The following is an 18,395-nucleotide window of genomic DNA, read 5'->3' on the forward strand; positions in this document are numbered from 1 at the left end:
CCCACACCATATACTCTTAATACCTTCACAGAACATCTCTATCAACTCCATCATATGCCTTCTCCAGATCCATAAATGCTACATACAAATCCATTTGCTTTTCTAAGTATTTCTCACATACATTCTTCAAAGCAAACACCTGATCCACACATCCTCTACCACTTATGTAACCACACTGCTCTTCCCCAATCTGATGCTCTGTACAAACCTTGACCCTCTCAATCAATACCCTCCCATATAATTTCCCAGGAATACTCAACAAACTTATACCTCTGTAATTTGAACATTCACCTTTATCCCCTTTGTCTTTGTACAATGGCACTATACATGCATTCCGCCAATCCTCAGGCACCTCACCATGAACCATACATACATTGAATATCCTCACCAACCATTCAACAACACAGTCACCCCCTTTCTTAAATTCCACAGCAATACCATCCAAATCTGCCGCCTTGCCAGCTTTCATCTTCTGCAAAGCTTTCACTACCTCTTCTCAGTTTACCAAATCATTCTCCCTGACCCTCTCACTTCGCAAACCACCTCGACCAAAACACCCTATATCTGCCACTTATCAAACACATTCAACAAACCTTCAAAATACTCACTTTATCTCCTTACTTCAACACTACTTGTTATTACCTCCCCATTTACCCCCTTCACCGATGTTCCCATTTGTTCTTCTGTCTTACGCACTTTATTTACCTCCTTCCAAAAGATCCTTTTATTCTCCCTAAAATTTAATGATACTCTCTCACCCCAACTCTCATTTGCCCTCTTTTTCACCTCTTGCACCTTTCTCTTCACCTCTTGCCTCTTTCTTTTATATATCTAGTCATTTGCACTACATCCCTGCAAAAATCATCCAAATGCCTCTCTTTACTCTTTCACTAACAATCCTACTTCTTGATCCTCCACTCACTACCCTTTTTATTCTGCCCACCTCCCACCTTTCTCATGCCACAGGCATCTTTTGCGCAAGCCATCACTGTTTCCCTAAATACATCACATTCCTTCCCCACTCCCCTTATGTCATTTGTTCTCACCTTTTCCCATTCTGCACTCAATCTCTCCTGGTACTTCATCACACAAGTCTCCTTTCCAAGCTCACTGACTCTCACCACTCTCTTCACCCCAACATTCTCTCTTCTTTTCTGAAAACCTCTACATATCTTCACCTTCGCCTCCACAAGATAATGATCAGACATCCCTCCTGTTGCCCCCTCTTAGCACATTAGAATCCAAAAGTCTCTCTCGCGCGCCTATCAATTAACACGTAATCCAATAACACTCTCTGGCCATCTCTCCTACTTACATGCGTATACTTATGTATATCTCTGGTTTTAAACCAGGTATTCCCAATCACCAGTCTTTTTTTCAGCAGACAAATCTACAAGCTCTTCACCATTTCCATTTACAACATTGAACACCCCATGTACACCAATTATACCCTCAACTGCCACATCACTCACCTTTGCATTCAAATCACCCATCACTATAACTCGATCTCGTGCATCAAAGCTGCTAACACACTCACTCAGATGCTCCCAAAACACTTTCCTCTCTTGATCTTTCTTCTCATAACCAGGTGCATAGGCACCAATAATCCCCCATCTCTCTCCATCCACTTTCAGTTTTACTCATATCAATCTAGAGTTTACTTTCTTACACTCTGTCACATGCTCCCACAACTCCTGCTTCAGGAGGAGTGCTACTCCTTCCTTTACTCTTGTCGTCTCACCAACCCCTGATTTTACTCCCAAGACATTCCCAAACCACTCTTTCCCTTTACCCTTGAGCTTCGTTTCACTCAGAGCCAAAACATCCAGGTTCCTTTCCTCAAACATAATACCTATCTCTCCTTTTTTCTCATCTTGGTTACATCCACACACAATTAGACACCCCAATCTGAGCCTTCGAGGAGGATGAGCACTCCCCGCATGACTCCTGTTTCCCCTTTCAGAAAGTTGAAATACAAGGAGAGGGTTTCTAGCCTTCAGCTCCGTCCCCTTCAGTCGCCTTCTACGACACGCGGGGACTGCGTGGGAAGTATTCTTTCTCCCCTATCCCCAGGGATATATATATATATATATATATATATATATATATATATATATATATATATATATATATATATATATATATATATATATATATATATGTGTGTGTGTGTGTGTGTGTGTGTGTGTGTGTGTGTGTGTGTTAATGTGCTGAGAGGTGCAACTGGAGGGATGTCTGATCATTATCTTGTGGAGGCTAAGGTGAAGATTTGTATGGGTTTTCAGAAAAGAAGAGTGAATGTTGGGGTGAAGAGGGTGGTGAGAGTAAGTGAGCTTGGGAAGGAGACTTGTGTGAGGAAGTACCAGGAGAGACTGAGTACAGAATGGAAAAAGGTGAGAACAATGGAAGTAAGGGGAGTGGGGGAGGAATGGGATGTATTTAGGGAATCAGTGATGGATTGCGCAAAAGATGCTTGTGGCATGAGAAGAGTGGGAGGTGGGTTGATTAGAAAGGGTAGTGAGTGGTGGGATGAAGAAGTAAGATTATTAGTGAAAGAGAAGAGAGAGGCATTTGGACGATTTTTGCAGGGAAAAAATGCAATTAAGTGGGAGATGTATAAAAGAAAGAGACAGGAGGTCAAGAGAAAGGTGCAAGAGGTGAAAAAGAGTGCAAATGAGAGTTGGGGTGAGAGAGTATCATTAAATTTTAGGGAGAATAAAAAGATGTTCTGGAAGGAGGTAAATAAAGTGCGTAAGACAAGGGAGCAAATGGGAACTTCAGTGAAGGGCGCAAATGGGGAGGTGATAACAAGTAGTGGTGATGTGAGAAGGAGATGGAGTGAGTATTTTGAAGGTTTGTTGAATGTGTTTGATGATAGAGTGGCAGATATAGGGTGTTTTGGTCGAGGTGGTGTGCAAAGTAAGAGGGTTAGGGAAAATGATTTGGTAAACAGAGAAGAGGTAGTGAAAGCTTTGCGGAAGATGAAAGCCGGCAAGGCAGCAGGTTTGGATGGTATTGCAGTGGAATTCATTAAAAAAGGGGGTGACTGTATTATTGACTGGTTGGTAAGGTTATTTAATGTATGTATGACTCATGGTGCGGTGCCTGAGGATTGGCGGAATGCGTGCATAGTGCCATTGTACAAAGGCAAAGGGGATAAGAGTGAGTGCTCAAATTACAGAGGTATAAGTTTGTTGAGTATTCCTGGTAAATTATATGGAAGGGTATTGATTGAGAGGGTGAAGGCATGTACAGAGCATCAGATTGGGGAAGAGGAGTGTGGTTTCAGAAGTGGTGGAGGATGTGTCGATCAGGTGTTTGCTTTGAAGAATGTATGTGAGAAATACTTAGAAAAGCAAATGGATTTGTATGTAGCATTTATGGATCTGGAGAAGGCATATGATAGAGTTGATAGAGATGCTCTGTGGAAGGTATTAAGAATATATGGTGTGGGAGGCAAGTTGTTAGAAGCAGTGAAAAGTTTTTATCGAGGATGTAAGGCATGTGTACGTGTAGGAAGAGAGGAAAGTGATTGGTTCTCAGTGAATGTAGGTTTGCGGCAGGGGTGTGTGATGTCTCCATGGTTGTTTAATTTGTTTATGGATGGGGTTGTTAGGGAGGTGAATGCAAGAGTTTTGGAAAGAGGGGCAAGTATGAAGTCTGTTGGGGATGAGAGAGCTTGGGAAGTGAGTCAGTTGTTGTTCGCTGATGATACAGCGCTGGTGGCTGATTCATGTGAGAAACTGCAGAAGCTGGTGACTGAGTTTGGTAAAGTGTGTGAAAGAAGAAAGTTAAGAGTAAATGTGGATAAGAGCAAGGTTATTAGGTACAGTAGGGTTGAAGGTCAAATCAATTGGGAGGTGAGTTTGAATGGAGAAAAACTGGAGGAAGTAAAGTGTTTTAGATATCTGGGAGTGGATCTGGCAGCGGATGGAACCATGGAAGCGGAAGTGGATCATAGGGTGGGGGAGGAGGCGAAAATTCTGGGAGCCTTGAAGAATGTGTGGAAGTCGAGAACATTATCTCGGAAAGCAAAAATTGGTATGTTTGAAGGAATAGTGGTTCCAACAATGTTGTATGGTTGCGAGGCGTGGGCTATGGATAGAGTTGTGCGCAGGAGGATGGATGTGCTGGAAATGAGATGTTTGAGGACAATGTGTGGTGTGAGGTGGATTGATCGAGTAAGTAACGTAAGGGTAAGAGAGATGTGTGGAAATAAAAAGAGCGTGGTTGAGAGAGCAGAAGAGGGTGTTTTGAAATGGTTTGGGCACATGGAGAGAATGAGTGAGGAAAGATTGACCAAGAGGATATATGTGTCGGAGGTGGAGGGAACGAGGAGAAGTGGGAGACCAAATTGGAAGTGGAAAGATGGAGTGAAAAAGATTTTGTGTAATCGGGGCCTGAACATGCAGGAGGGTGAAAGGAGGGCAAGGAATAAAGTGAATTGGATCGATGTGATATACCGGGGTTGACGTGCTGTCAGTGGATTGAATCAGGGCATGTGAAGCGTCTGGGGTAAACCTTGGAAAGCTGTGTAGGTATGTATATTTTGCGTGTGTGGACGTATGTATATACATGTGTATGGGGGTGGGTTGGGCCATCTCTTTCGTCTGTTTCCTTGCGCTACCTCGCAAACGCGGGAAACAGCGACAAAGCAAAACAAAGAAAAGAATATATATATATATATATATATATATATATATATATATATATATATATATATATATATATATATATATATATATATATGTATTATGTGTGTGTGTGTATGAAAGGTTGGGCCATTCTTAGTCTTTCCATGCGCTACCTCGCTGACGCGGGAATCAGCGATTAAGTATAGTAATAATACTAATAATAATGATAATAATGATAATAATAATAATAATAATAATAATAATAATAATAATAATAAGGGACTGTTGTATAACTGCATCACGCATGATAGCTAGAGGATGGATGTGAGCGAATGAGAACATTTCTTATTCTGTTCCTGGTGTTACCTTATTAATATGGGAACAAGGAAGAAATGCAGCTGGTGTGAGTGCTTGTTATGTGCGCATCATAGGTTAATCATACAGTATTTTTTACCCTCGTAGTTTTCGTTGATGAAGTTTTTCTTACTGAAGGAAAAGAAATTGGTGTAAAGTCTAAACTGGGAAGCTGTGGAGGAGTGAGGAGGGGTGTCTATCAATAAGGGGGAGGGTAGGAGGGAGTTCTCTTGTGGCGAGGGGGGAGGGAGGGAGGGAGTTCTCTTGTGGCGGGGGGGAGGGAGGGAGGGAGTTCTCTTGTGGCGGGGGGGGAGGGAGGGAGGGAGGGAGTTCTCTTGTGGCGGGGGGAGGGAGGGAGTTCTCTTGTGGCGAGGGGGAGGGAGGGAGGGAGTTCTCTTGTGGCGGGGGGGGAGGGAGGGAGGGAGTTCTCTTGTGGCGGGGGGGGAGGGAGGGAGGGAGGGAGTTCTCTTGTGGCGGGGGGGGAGGGAGGGAGGGAGTTCTCTTGTGGCGGGGGGAGGGAGGGAGTTCTCTTGTGGCGAGGGGGAGGGAGGGAGGGAGTTCTCTTGTGGCGGGGGGAGGGCGGGAGGGAGTTCTCTTGTGGCGAGGGGGAGGGAGGGAGTTCTCTTGTGACGGGGAGGGAGGGAGGGAGTTCTCTTGTGGCGGGGGGGAGGGAGGGAGGGAGTTCTCTTGTGGCGGGGTGGGGGGATGGATGGAGGGTGGGAGAGGGTTCTCTTGTTGCCCTGGGGGGGGGGGGGGGGGAGTGTGGAGCAGGGCGGTTAGCGGTAGAGCCGGTACTCACTAGGCTGACACTGGCTGATTCCGAACACTACATTGGCGTCTATAGAATTTTGTGAGGAGTCCAAATGTAACAGCAGATAATAGCAGCACCGTAAATAACAATTTCTTGAAGTCAGAAACATATTATCCATCTATAAACTGTTGAAACGAATGAGAAGATGGAAGCTGAAAAGCTTAACTTCCATTGTTGTTGAATGCAAGAATTTGAAAATCAGTTTCTCATGAGAAGATAGTGGATTTATGAGCCCAGGTTAGACTCTCAAGAAAAATAAATTCAGGTTTAGGTGTACCACAGAATTACCTAATAATTGTGAAGGAAACGCACGTTAGTGGACTGTACGTATTAAAAGTGGCTTAGATCGTGAACTTGCCTGTGGTCAGTTTTACTCGGCTTCACAATTAGAATAGTGGAGAGAATGTTATAAGCTAAACAGACGTAGGTCGTAAATGAAACTGTTACAAATCATCACAATCTGTGTCATTTCCTTTCATGTTTGATTACTTATACACTGAAAGTGAACAGCGCTCAACCAGTTCAACTCAACAATTGAATAGAAACTGATTTGGTCTGACTTCGCAAGATTCATATACATTATACATGTATTTCGCCAGTAAAGACCCATAAAGTATACAATATTTCCAGTATGCTTATATTTTTCAAATTTTCTAATGTTATGAGCTATAAGGTAAAAGTAGGTTGTTGAAGGAAGTTTGTTGAGGTTTTAATGTAATATGTTGATCTGTAACTTTCATTAACTTTTATCTCATATAACTAGATCATCATATCCCACTTCACTATCACATTTACTTTGTTCCAAATCACACTTCCCCACTTTAGATTTATGCTACTTATAAAGAGACTAGTTATATGTTTCTATGAAATCCATAATATATGTCTGCAGTGCCTCAGAACTGGAACTTTTTTTTATTTAGAAGCATTCTCCTTATTCCCTAACAAAATCTGGTAGAAAGTTTTTGCTGATCAGGTGACACATTAGGTCAAAGTTAGTGAAGCACTAGTGTATGTCAACAAAATCTGTGAAAAGCACCTAACTTCACCTAGGGTCCAAAATTCACCTTGAAATTGAAGAATTTAGTTGAAATGTACAAAATGAAAAAGTAATGATGCTATTTCTCCTTAATTAAAGTTTGTTTTAGCTGTGCATTGAAACTAGTAATGTGAAATGACTACTTAAGTCTTGTGTGTCTTGTATAGTTCAATGTGACAGAAACACCTGCAGAGGACCAATATGTGTTATCTTTCATATTGAATGGTACTGAAAAAGGTGTTACTGATGTAATGGGAAACTGTTTGTGTTTATCAAGAATTAAGTTATTCATTTATTTATTTATTTATTATTATACTTAATCGGTTTCCCGCATCAGCAAAGTAGCACCGGGAAACAGACGAAAAATGACCAGTCTACTCATAAACACACATATATGTGAAGTGTTTTAGATATCTGGGATTGGATCTGGCAGCGGATGGAACCATGGAAGCGGAAGTGGATCATAGGGTGGGGGAGGGGGCGAAAATTCTGGGAGCCTTGAAGAATGTGTGGAAGTCGAGAACATTATCTCGGAAAGCAAAAATGGGTATGTTTGAAGGAATAGTGGTTCCAACAATGTTGTATGGTTGCGAGGCGTGGACTATGGATAGAGTTGTGCGCAGGAGGATGGATGTGCTGGAAATGAGATTTGAGGACAATGTGTGGTGTGAGGTGGTTTGATCGAGTAAGTAACGTAAGGGTAAGAGAGATGTGTGGAAATAAAACGAGCGTGGTTGAGAGAGCAGAAGAGGGTGTTTTGAAATGGTTTGGGCACATGGAGAGAATGAGTGAGGAAAGATTGACCAAGAGGATATATGTGTCGGAGGTGGAGGGAACGAGGAGAAGAGGGAGACCAAATTGGAGGTGGAAATATGGAGTGAAAAAGATTTTGTGTGATCGGGGCCTGAACATGCAGGAGGATGAAAGGAGGGCAAAGAATAGAGTGAATTGGAGCGATGTGGTATACTGGGGTTGACGTGCTGTCAGTGGATTGAATCAAGGCATGTGTATGGGTGTGGGTTGGGCCATTTCTTTCGTCTGTTTCCTTGCGGTACCTCGCAAATGCGGGAGACAGCGACAAAGCAAAAAAAATATATATATATATGTATATAAACGACCACACATGCATATATACATACATATACATATCAGCATATACATACACAGATATATACATATATACACATGTACATATTTGTACTTGCTTGCCTTCAGCCATTCCTGTTACTACCCTGCCACACAGGAAATAGCATTCTCCACCTCCTTCAGTGGGTTAGTGCCAGGAAAAGACAAAACAGGCCACATTTGCTCACACTCAATCTCTACCTGTCATGTGTAATGCAGCAAAACCACAGCTCCCTATCCACATCCAGGCCCCACAGACCTTTCCATGATTTACCCCAAATGCTTCACATACCCTCGTTCAGTCCATTGACAGCATGTTGACCCCGGTATACCAGATCATTTCAATTCACTCTATTCCTTACATGCCTTTCACCCTCCTGTATGTTCAGACCCCGATTGCTCAAAATCTTTTTCACTCCATTGTTCCACCTCCAACTTGGTCTCCCACTTCTCCTTGTTCCCTCCACCTCTGACACATATATCCTATTTGTCAATTTTTCCTCACTCATTCTCACCATATGTCCAAACCATTTCAACACACCCTCTTCTGCTCTCTCAACCACACTATTTATTACTGCATATCTCTTACCCTTTCATTACTTAATCACACCATCTCACACCGCATTTGTCCTCAAACATTTCATTTCCAACACATCCACTCTCCTCTGTACAACATTATCTATAACCCATGCTTCACAACCATATAACATTGTTGGAATTACTATTCCTTCAAACATGCCTATTTTTGCTCCGATATAACGTTCTCTCCTTCCACACATTCTTCATTGCTCCCATCAACTTTATCCCCTCCCCTACCCTTTGACTCACTTCCATGCATCCATTCACTGCTAAGTCCACTCCCAGATATCTAAAGCACTTTACTTCTTCCAAGTTTTCTCCATTCAAAGACATCCCACCTAACTTGTCCCTCAACCCTACTGAACCTAATAACCTTTTATTCACATTTACTCTCAACTTTCTCCTTTCACACACCTTTCCAAACTCAGTAACTAACTTCAACAGTCTCTTACTTGAATTAGTCACCAGTGCTGTATCATCAGCGAACAATAACTGACTCACTTCCCAGGCCCTCTCATCCCCAACAAACTGCAAAATTGCCCCTCTCTCCAAAACTCTTACATATATACGCATGTATATATTCATACTTGCTTGCCTTCATCCATTCCTGGTGCTATCCTGCCCTGCAGGAAACTGCATCACTACCCCACTCTTCAGCGAGGTAGTGCCAGGAAAAGACAAAAGAAAAGGCCACATTCATTCACCCTCAGTCTCTAACTGTCATGTGTAATGCACCGAAACCACAGCTCCCCACCTACATCCAGGCCTCACAGACCTTTCCATGGTTTACCCTATACATTTCACATGCCCTAGTTCATGCTGTTGACAGCACGTTGACCCCAATATACCACATCATTCTAATTCAATCTATCTCTGCACCTCTTTCAACCTCTTGCATGTTCAGGTCTCGATTGCTCAAAACCTTTTTCACTCCATCCTTCCACCTTCAATTTGGTCTCCCTGTTCCCCTTGTTCCCTCCACTTCTGATGCATATATCCTCTTTGTCAGCCTTTAATTCACTCATTTTCTCCATATGGCAAAGGCATTTTATCTTTCCCTTTTCTGCTCTCTCATCTCAACCACACTCTTTTTATTGCTACACATCTCTTACCCTTTCATTACTCATTTGATTAAACCGCTTCACACCACATATTGTCCTCAAACATTTCATTTCCCACACATTCACCTTCCTCTGCACAACCTTATCCATAACCCATGCCTCACATCCATATAATATTGTTGGGACTACTATTCCTTTGAACATACCCATTTTTGCTCTCTCAGATGACATTCTCTTTTTCCTTACATTCTTCAGTGCTCCCAGAACCTTTGCCCCCTCCCCCTCCCTATGACTCACTCCTGCTTCCATGGTTCCACCCCCAGATATCTAAAACACTTCAGTTCCTCCAATTTTTTTTCCATTCAAACTGACACCCCAACTAATGTGTCCCTCCATCCTGCTGAACTTAATAACATTGCTTTTATTCACATTCACTTTCAACTTTCATTTAAACACTTCCAAATTCAGTCACAATAACATTGCTTTTATTCACATTCACTTTCAACTTTCATTTAAAACACTTCCAAATTCAGTCACCAGCTTCTGCAGTTTCTCTTTCAAATCAGCCACAAGTACTGTATTATCAGCAAACAAAAGCTAACTCCTGGGGATATCCCTGGGGATAGGGGAGAAAGAATACTTCCCACGTATTCCCTGCGTGTCGTAGAAGGCGACTAAAAGGGGAGGGAGCGGGGGGCTGGAAATCCTCCCCTCTCTTTTTTTTTTTCTTTTTTTTTTTTTTTTTTTTTCAATAGAAGGAACAGAGAATTGGGCCAGGTGAGGGTATTCCCTCAAAGGCCCAGTCCTCTGTTCTTAACGCTACCTCGCTAATGCGGGAAATGGCGAATAGTTTGAAAGAAAAAAAGAAAAGCTAACTCACTTCCCAGGCCCCCTCATTCCTAGTAAACTGCATACTCGCCCCTGTCATGAAAGACTCTTAGTTATACCTATGTCACCACCCCATCCATAAACAAGTTAAACAACCATGGTGACATAACACCCCTTTCGCTGACCAACTATCACTTGTAACCATTCAGTCTCCTTTCTTTTTGCTTGTACACAAACCTCACACCCTTGATGAAAACATTTTACTGCTTCTGTCAGCTTACCTCCCACATCATATATACTTATGAATTTCCACAAAGCATCTCTATCAACCCAACAAAATTCCTTCTCCAGATCCATAAATGCCACATACAAATTTTTTTTTCTAAATATATCTCACATACATTCTATAGAGCAAGTACCTGATCCAGACAAACCACACTGCTCTTACCCAATCTGATGCTCTGTACGTGCCTTCACCCTGTCAATCAATACCTTCCCATACAACTTACCAGGTATACTTAAACTCGTACCTCTTTAGTTTGAACACTCACCTTTAGCCCCCTTGCCTCTGTATAGCATCTTTAACCAGGCATTCTTCCAGTCCTCTGGGACCTCATCATGATCCATACATACATTGAATATCCTTACCAACTAATCAACAACATGGTCGCCCCTTTTGATCATTTCAATACCAGTACCATCCACTTCACCAGCCTTGCTGCATTTCATCTTCCACAAGGCTTTCACCACCCTTTCCCTCTTCACACCACTCTCTATTACTCTAACTTTGCATACCGACCTGATTAATACACCCTACATCTGCCACTCTATCTTCAAACACATTGAATAGTCCATCAAAATACTCACATACTCACTCCATCTCCTTACTTCATCACTACCTGTTATCACTTCCACTTTTGCCCCCTTCCCCATTTTTATTCTCCCGAAAGTTTAATGATTCTACATCACCTCAACTCTCATTTGCCCCCTTTTTCAACTCCTGCACCTTTTTTCCCTTGACCTTCCCAGTAAGTACTGCTCAAACACCTCTCCTCTCCTTTTCAGTAGCAGTTTTACTTTATCCCACCCCTCACTATCCTTCATAATCTGCCTGCCTCCCACCTATTGCATGCCACATGCATTTCTTGCACATGACATCATTGCTTCCCTAAATACCTTTAATTCCTCATCCACTTCCCTCACCTCATTTACTCTCATCTTTTGCCATTTTGCACAGAATCTCTGCTGGTATTTCTTCACACAGGTCTCCTTCCCAATCTCACTTACTCTCAACACTCTATTCTCCCTGACTTGTTTCATTTTTTGTAAACCTCTACAAAACTTCACCCTCACCTCCACAAGATTGTGAACAGACATCCCACTAGCTGCCCCTCTTGGCACATTTACATCCAAAAGTCTTTCTTTTACATTCCTGTCAATTAGCACTTAATATGATAGTGTCCTTTGACCATATCTCCTACTTACATACATATTGTTGTGTATGTCCCTCTTTTTAAACCTGGTATTCCCAATCAGTCTTTTTATTAGCACAACTCCATAAGGTCTTCACCATTTCCATTCAGAACACTGAATTGCCCCTGTGCCCCAATTATACCCACTACCACATTACTTACCTTAACATACTATCACACTCACAACTTCTGCTTCAGGAGTAGTGCTACTTCTTCCTCAGCTCTTTCCCCTCTTACCAACCCCTGCCTTTACTCCTAAGACATTTTCAAACCATTCATCCCCCTTACCCTTGGGCTTTGTTTCACTCAGAGCCAGAACATCCAGGTTTCTTTCCTCAAACATTCTACCTATCTCTCCTCTCTTCTCATCTTGGTCACATCCACACGCCTTCAGATACCCCAGTCTGAGTCTTCAAGGGGGATGGGCACTCCTTGCTTGGTTACTTCTGTTTCCTCTTTTAAAAATTGAAATATATATAAGTGTATGCTGTCTGCATTAACCATGTAGTCAGTCATTTTGTTCCATTTATCCACCACTCTTATACTAAAAAAGTATTTCTTTGCATCCTTATTTACAGGCTTCTTTAAGTCATCTCACAGAACAATGAATTACTTTTTTTTATCTTTTCATCTATGGCCCTCAGTATTTAATCTGTGCTGGTAATGTGATTTCAGTTATAAGAATAAAAGAAAAAGTATATTCCTTTATTTTGTTTCTTGATGCAGTTCCCCTTTCAAACACCTCTGTCAGTTAGTTATTACTGTAATGTTATTGACATTCCACATATTAGTTGAATTTTAGATTTTATGTTTATGTTAGATTATGGGATGGAATTCTCCAATATATCTTTATTTTAATGTCTATCTAGATCTGTTGATGTAAGGTGAAGAATGGCAGAAGTTCAGTTGTGGGTGCGACCAGAAGTGATGGAATTGGGGGTCCTGCCAATCCTTCCTCCAGACAAGATTTCTATTGAGGTAATAAGATAGCAATCATGAGAGATCTATTATTGTCATTATATTTATAAGGCTTCACTTCCAGAAGCCTCAAACTCTACAATGGGATTCCCAAGTAGCAGAAATGGAAAAATGAGCAAGCACAGGTGCAAGTTCAGAGGCACACTCTTTTCGGACTCTCCAAAAAGGGATTATGGGGAGCGGCATAGGATTAGTAAGAAGAGCATTAGGAGGTGAAGGAATGTTGGAGTCATCTAAGGTGGAGTTTAAAGGAGAAACAGGAACCAAAGAGAGTTGCTTTGTCTGCAGGCGAAACAGCTAAAGTGCCATCAAAACAGAAAAGTGAAGGAAAGGTATAGTGACAGAAGTTGTTAGAGATTCCCTCAGCTAAAGACCAGAAAGACCTACTAGTGGATTACAGGGAGAGGTTATCGTTCTTTCTTTAAATAAAGAATGCTTTGCCTCATGGATAATATGCTTGCAGTGATTACAGGCAATGATTAAAGCTGAATGGGAGTCAGAGGAAGAAGAATTTTTCCAAACCAAATATGCTTGGTCCCTTTTACCTGAATTGCCTCAGAACAGGAACAGTTGAACCATGGATTGGATGAAGAGGTTGTCTTGGAAGAAGAGGGGATAAATGCTTCCATTTCTGCAAGGATAACCTCTGCTATGCATTTCGTGGAGACTGAAGTATCACCACATAAGTGACAGGAATTTACCAAAGGAAAGTCAGAAAAGAAGTATCCTCAGCAATGCGTTTTTGTGGAGATAGAAGTATCACCACATAAGAGATAATAATTTACCCAAGGAAAGTCAGAAAAGATGTCACAAATTATTTCTTTCATCTTTGTTGAGGTGCCAGTATTTATGCTTAGAAGGGGCTGTTGGAGGGAAGGTGCAATTAAAATAGATACATTTATGAGAGTGTGGTCAGATAAAATAATTGGGGGTGAGAATATGCACTTACAGCAGGATGGAGTAGAGGTGAAAAACAGATCCAGAATATTAGGAGAGTGATCACAGTGGTCAGGAATATGGGTAGTGTGGGAGATAGTGTGCTCTAAATCATTAAGAATGGAGTATGTAAGGTTATACTCCCTTCAACATCCATATGGGAGGAATTCAACCATTCACTATGGTGAATGTTGAAATCCCTGAGGTAGAGGATCTTGGCTTGAGGGTGAGAGGATGTCACAGTCTCTTGGCAACTGTTTAGATAGTGGAAGAAAGATGTAAGATTTTTAGAATTTGAAGAGCAATCGGTGAAACAGAGGAAAAGTGTGGTAGTTACGAGACAGACCTTCAGCTACACAGTATCAATGTTTGTAGACTCCAGGCCCTTTAGGCATGCAACAGGTGTGTTGACATTGGAATGAGCACAAACATAAACTTTGAACTGAATTGTGAGAGGAGATTATAGTTAGATATGAAGAAGGGAATAGGGGAGAAAGAATACTTCCCATGTATTCCCAGCGTGTTGTAGAAGGTGCCTGAAGGGGTGGGAGTAAAGGGCTAAAAACCCTCCCTTCCTTGTATTTAACTTTCTAAAAGGGGAAACAAGAAGGAGTCATTCAGGGAGTGCTCATCCTCCTTGAAGGCTCAGATTAGGGTGTCTAAATGTGTGTAGATGTAACCAAGATGAGAAAAAAGGAGAGATAGGTAGTATGCTTGAGGAAAGGAACCTGGATGTTTTGGCTCTGAGTGAAATGAAGCTCAAGGGTAAAGGGGAAGAGTGGTCTTGGAAGTAAAGTCAGGGGTTGGTGAGAGGACAAGAGCAAAGGAAGGGGTAGCACTGCTGCTGAAGCAGGAGTTGAGGGTGTATGTGATAGAGTGTAAGAAAGTAAACTCTAGATTGATATGGGTAAAACTGAAAGTGTATGGAGAGAGATGGGTGATTATTGTTGCCTATGCACCTGGTCATGAGAAGAGTGATCATGAGAGAAGTGTTTTGAGAGCAGCTGAGTGAGTGTGTTAGCTGCTTTGATGCATGTTACCGGGTTATAGTAATGGGTGATGTGAACGCAAAGGTGAGTAATGTGGCAGTTGAGAGTATAATTGGTGTACATGGGATGTTCAGTGTTGTAATTGGAAATGGTGAAGAGCTTGTAGAATTGTGTGCTGAAAAATGACTAATGATTGGGAATATCTGGTTTAAAAAGAGAGATATACATAAGTATACGTATGTAAGTAGGAGAGATGGCCAGAGATCTTTATTGGATTATGTGTCAATTGATAGGCATGTGAAAGAGAGACTTTTGGATGTTAATCTGCTGAGAGGGGCAGTTGGAGGGATGTCTGATATTGTCCTGTGGAGGTGAAGGTGAAGATTTGTAGAGGTTTTCAGAAAAAAAGAGAGAATATGGGGTGAAGAGAGTGGTGAGAGTAAGTGAGCTTGGAAAGGAGACTTGTGTGGGGAAGTACTAGGAGAGATTGAGTGCAGAATGGCAAAAGGTGAGAGCAAATGACATAAGGGGAGTGGGGGAGGAATGGGATGTATTTAGGGATGCAGTGAAGGCTTGTGCAAAAGATGCCTGTGGCATGAGAAAGGTGGGATGTGGGTAGAGTAGAAAGGGTAGTGAGTAGTGGGATGAAGTAGGATTGTTTGTGAAAGAGAGAAGAGAGGCGTTTGGACAATTTTTACAGGGAAGTAGAGCAAATGACTGGGAGAGGTATAAAAGTTAGAGGCAGGACGTCAAGAGCAAGGTGCAAGAGGTGAAAAAGAGGGTAAATGAGAGTTGGGGAGAGAGAGTATCTTTAAATTTCAGGGAGAATAAAAAGATGTTTTGGAAGGAGGTAAATAAAGTGCGTAAGACAAGAGAACAAATGGGAACATTGGTGAAGGGGGCTAATAGGGAGGTAATAACTAGTAGTGGTGAAGTGAGGAGATGGAGTGAGTATTTTAAGGTTTGTTGAATGTGCCTGATGATAGAGAGGCAGATATAGGGTGTTTTGGTCGAGGTGGTGTGTGAAGTGAGAGGTCAGGGAGAATGGTTTGGTAAACAGAGAAGAGGTAATGAAAGCATTGCGGAAGATGAAAGCCGGCAAGGCGGTGGGTTTGGATGGTATTGCAGTGGAATTTATTAGAAAATGTGGTGACTGTGTTGTTGACTAGTTGGTAAGGATATTCATTGCATGTGTGGTTCATGGTGAAGTGCCTGAGGATTGGCGGAATGCATGCATAGTGCCATTCTATAAAAGCAAAGGGGGATAAAGGTGAGTGTTCAAATTATAGAGGTATAAGTATGTTGAGTATTCTTGGGAATTTATATGGGAGGATATTGATTGAGAGGGTGAAGGCATGTACAGAGCATCAGATTAGTAAAGAGCAGTGTGGTTTCATAAGTGGTAGAGGATGTGTGGATCAGGTGTATGCTTCGAAGAATGTATGTGAGAAATACTTAGAAAAACAAATGGATTTGTATTTAGCATTTAGAAAAACCAGTGGATTTGTATGTAGCATTTATGGATCTGGAGAAGGCATATGATAGGGTTGATAGAAATGCTTTTTGGAAGGTATTAAGAGTATATGGTGTGGCAGGTAAGTTGCTAGAAGCAGTGAAAAGTTTTAATCGAGGATGTAAGGCATGTGTACGAGTAGGAAGAGAGGAAAGTGATTGGTTCCCAGTGAATGTCTCCATGGTTGTTTAATTTGTTTATGGATGGGGTTGTTAGGGAGGTGATTGCAAGAGTTTTGGAGAGCGGGGCAAGTATGCTGTCTGTTGTGTATGAGAGAGCTTGGGAAGTGAGTCACCTGTTGTTTGCTGATGATACAGCGCTGGTGGCTGATTCAGGTGAGAAACTACAGAAGTTGGTGACTGAGTTTGGTAAAGTGTGTGAAAGAAGAAAGCTGAGAGTAAATAAAAGCAAGGTTATTAGGTTCAGTAGGGTTGAGGGACAAGTTAACTGGGAGGTAAGTTTGAATGGAGAAAAACTGGAGAAAGTGAAGTGTTTTAGATACCTGGCAGCAGATGGAACCATGAAAGTGGAAGTGAGTTACAGGGTGGGGGAGGGGGCAAAGGTTCTGGGAGCATTGAAGAATGTGTGGAAGGTGAGAATGTTATCTCGGAGAGCAAAAATGGATATGTTTGAAGGAATAGCGGTTCCAACAATGTTATATGTTGTGAGGCATGGGCTATAGATAGGGTTGTGTGGAGGAGGGTGGATGTGTTGGAAAAGAAATGTTTGAGGATAGTATGTGGTGTGAGGTGGTTTGATCGAGTAAATAATGAAAGGGTAAGAGAGATGTGTGGTAATAAAAAGAGTGTGGTTGAGAGAGTAGAAGAGGTTGTATTGAAATGGTTTGGTCATATGGAGAGAATGAGTGAGGAAAGATTAACAAAGTACATTGAAATGTATAGGTATGTATATGTGGGTGTTTATGTATATACATATGTATGTGGGTGGCTTAGGTCATTCTTTCGTCTGTTTCCTTGCACTACCTCACTAACGCATGAGACAGCAACTAATTATGATGAATAGATAAATGAAGAAGGGACTAGTGAGAACATCATCAGACAACTGTGCCTCAGAGAGAAGTAAGATATTAGGAGAGACATAAGACAGATGGTGTTCAATGGAGTAGAGTTTGCTAGAGAGACCATAAATGTTGGTATAGTGAATAGAAAAAGAGGAAGGTCTAATAGAGAGGGAAAGGTTGTGTGATGGGCCAGTGCTACTACTGTCAGAGCCCTCCCTTTCATTGGCAGTAGAGTCAGACAGAAACTTGGAGATTCTTAGCACACCATGATGCCAGGGACTAAGGGCCATAGATCTTTTGAACTCTGTCATGATAATGCTTAAGTGTTTGAGTTGACAAGAGTTACCAAGAGAATGTTTATGAAAAAAAAAAGAAGGTTTGGGAAGGTGTATGGTGCTCATAAGGAGAAGATGGCAGGACTATTCCAGTAGTCCCATTTTAATGAGACAGAAATTAGGACCAGCAGTCCTAACATGGAGAGTGCAAGATGGTTCTGGGCACCACTTCAGCGCTCCTCAGTCATGATGGTAATACTACCATGAGCAGCTGCTGCCAACATCCTACTACCTAATAAAAGTTACTCTACCTGTATACTGTATAAGAGGACACATGTGGCATATATGGAAGGGAAAAGGAGATGTAAGGATGAAGTGAAAAATATTTTGAGTGCTAGGGGCTTGAACATGCAGGAGGGTGAAATGCGTGCATACATAGGGTGACATGCTTTCATGAACTGAACCATGTCAATTGAAGCTGACAAGGGAAACCCGGGAAAGCCAGTGAAGCCCTTGTCTGTACCTGGTGCTGCCTCACTATCACAGGAAACAGAGAACAAGCATGAAAGAAAAAACTATGTATGGATTGTGAACTGATTTAGGTTATGCTTTCTGAATGTGATTACATTTCATATGTAATAAAATCTTAAATTTCTTATCAGATCTCATACAGAATCATTTAGACTTAAGTTCTACATTACATTCTATCAACTGAAGAATGTGATCATATTTTATGTATATTGTAAATGGTGTTTTGTGATTCCTTTGTCCAAGGAGTGTAGA

The 18,395-nt window shown here is 41.8% G+C and overlaps 1 protein-coding gene across 12 annotated transcripts in view; it reads left to right on the plus strand.

Annotated features, from left to right (window-relative positions):
* Window positions 1–18,395, plus strand: part of LOC139752964 (TBCC domain-containing protein 1-like) — a 152,165-nt gene that overhangs the window by 4,831 nt on the left and 128,939 nt on the right. For 2 of the 12 annotated variants that reach the window (XM_071669103.1, XM_071669110.1), the window contains exons 1-2: window positions 5,753–6,122; window positions 12,770–12,878. In XM_071669103.1, coding sequence (XP_071525204.1) covers window positions 12,792–12,878 — 87 coding nt within the window. In that variant the 5' untranslated portion in view covers window positions 5,753–6,122; window positions 12,770–12,791. The other 10 variants (XM_071669104.1, XM_071669111.1, XM_071669102.1 and 7 more) reach the window with 9 other exon arrangements.

This window comes from Panulirus ornatus, chromosome 13 (genome assembly GCF_036320965.1).
Source record: "Panulirus ornatus isolate Po-2019 chromosome 13, ASM3632096v1, whole genome shotgun sequence".
Lineage (NCBI taxonomy): Eukaryota > Metazoa > Arthropoda > Malacostraca > Decapoda > Palinuridae > Panulirus > Panulirus ornatus.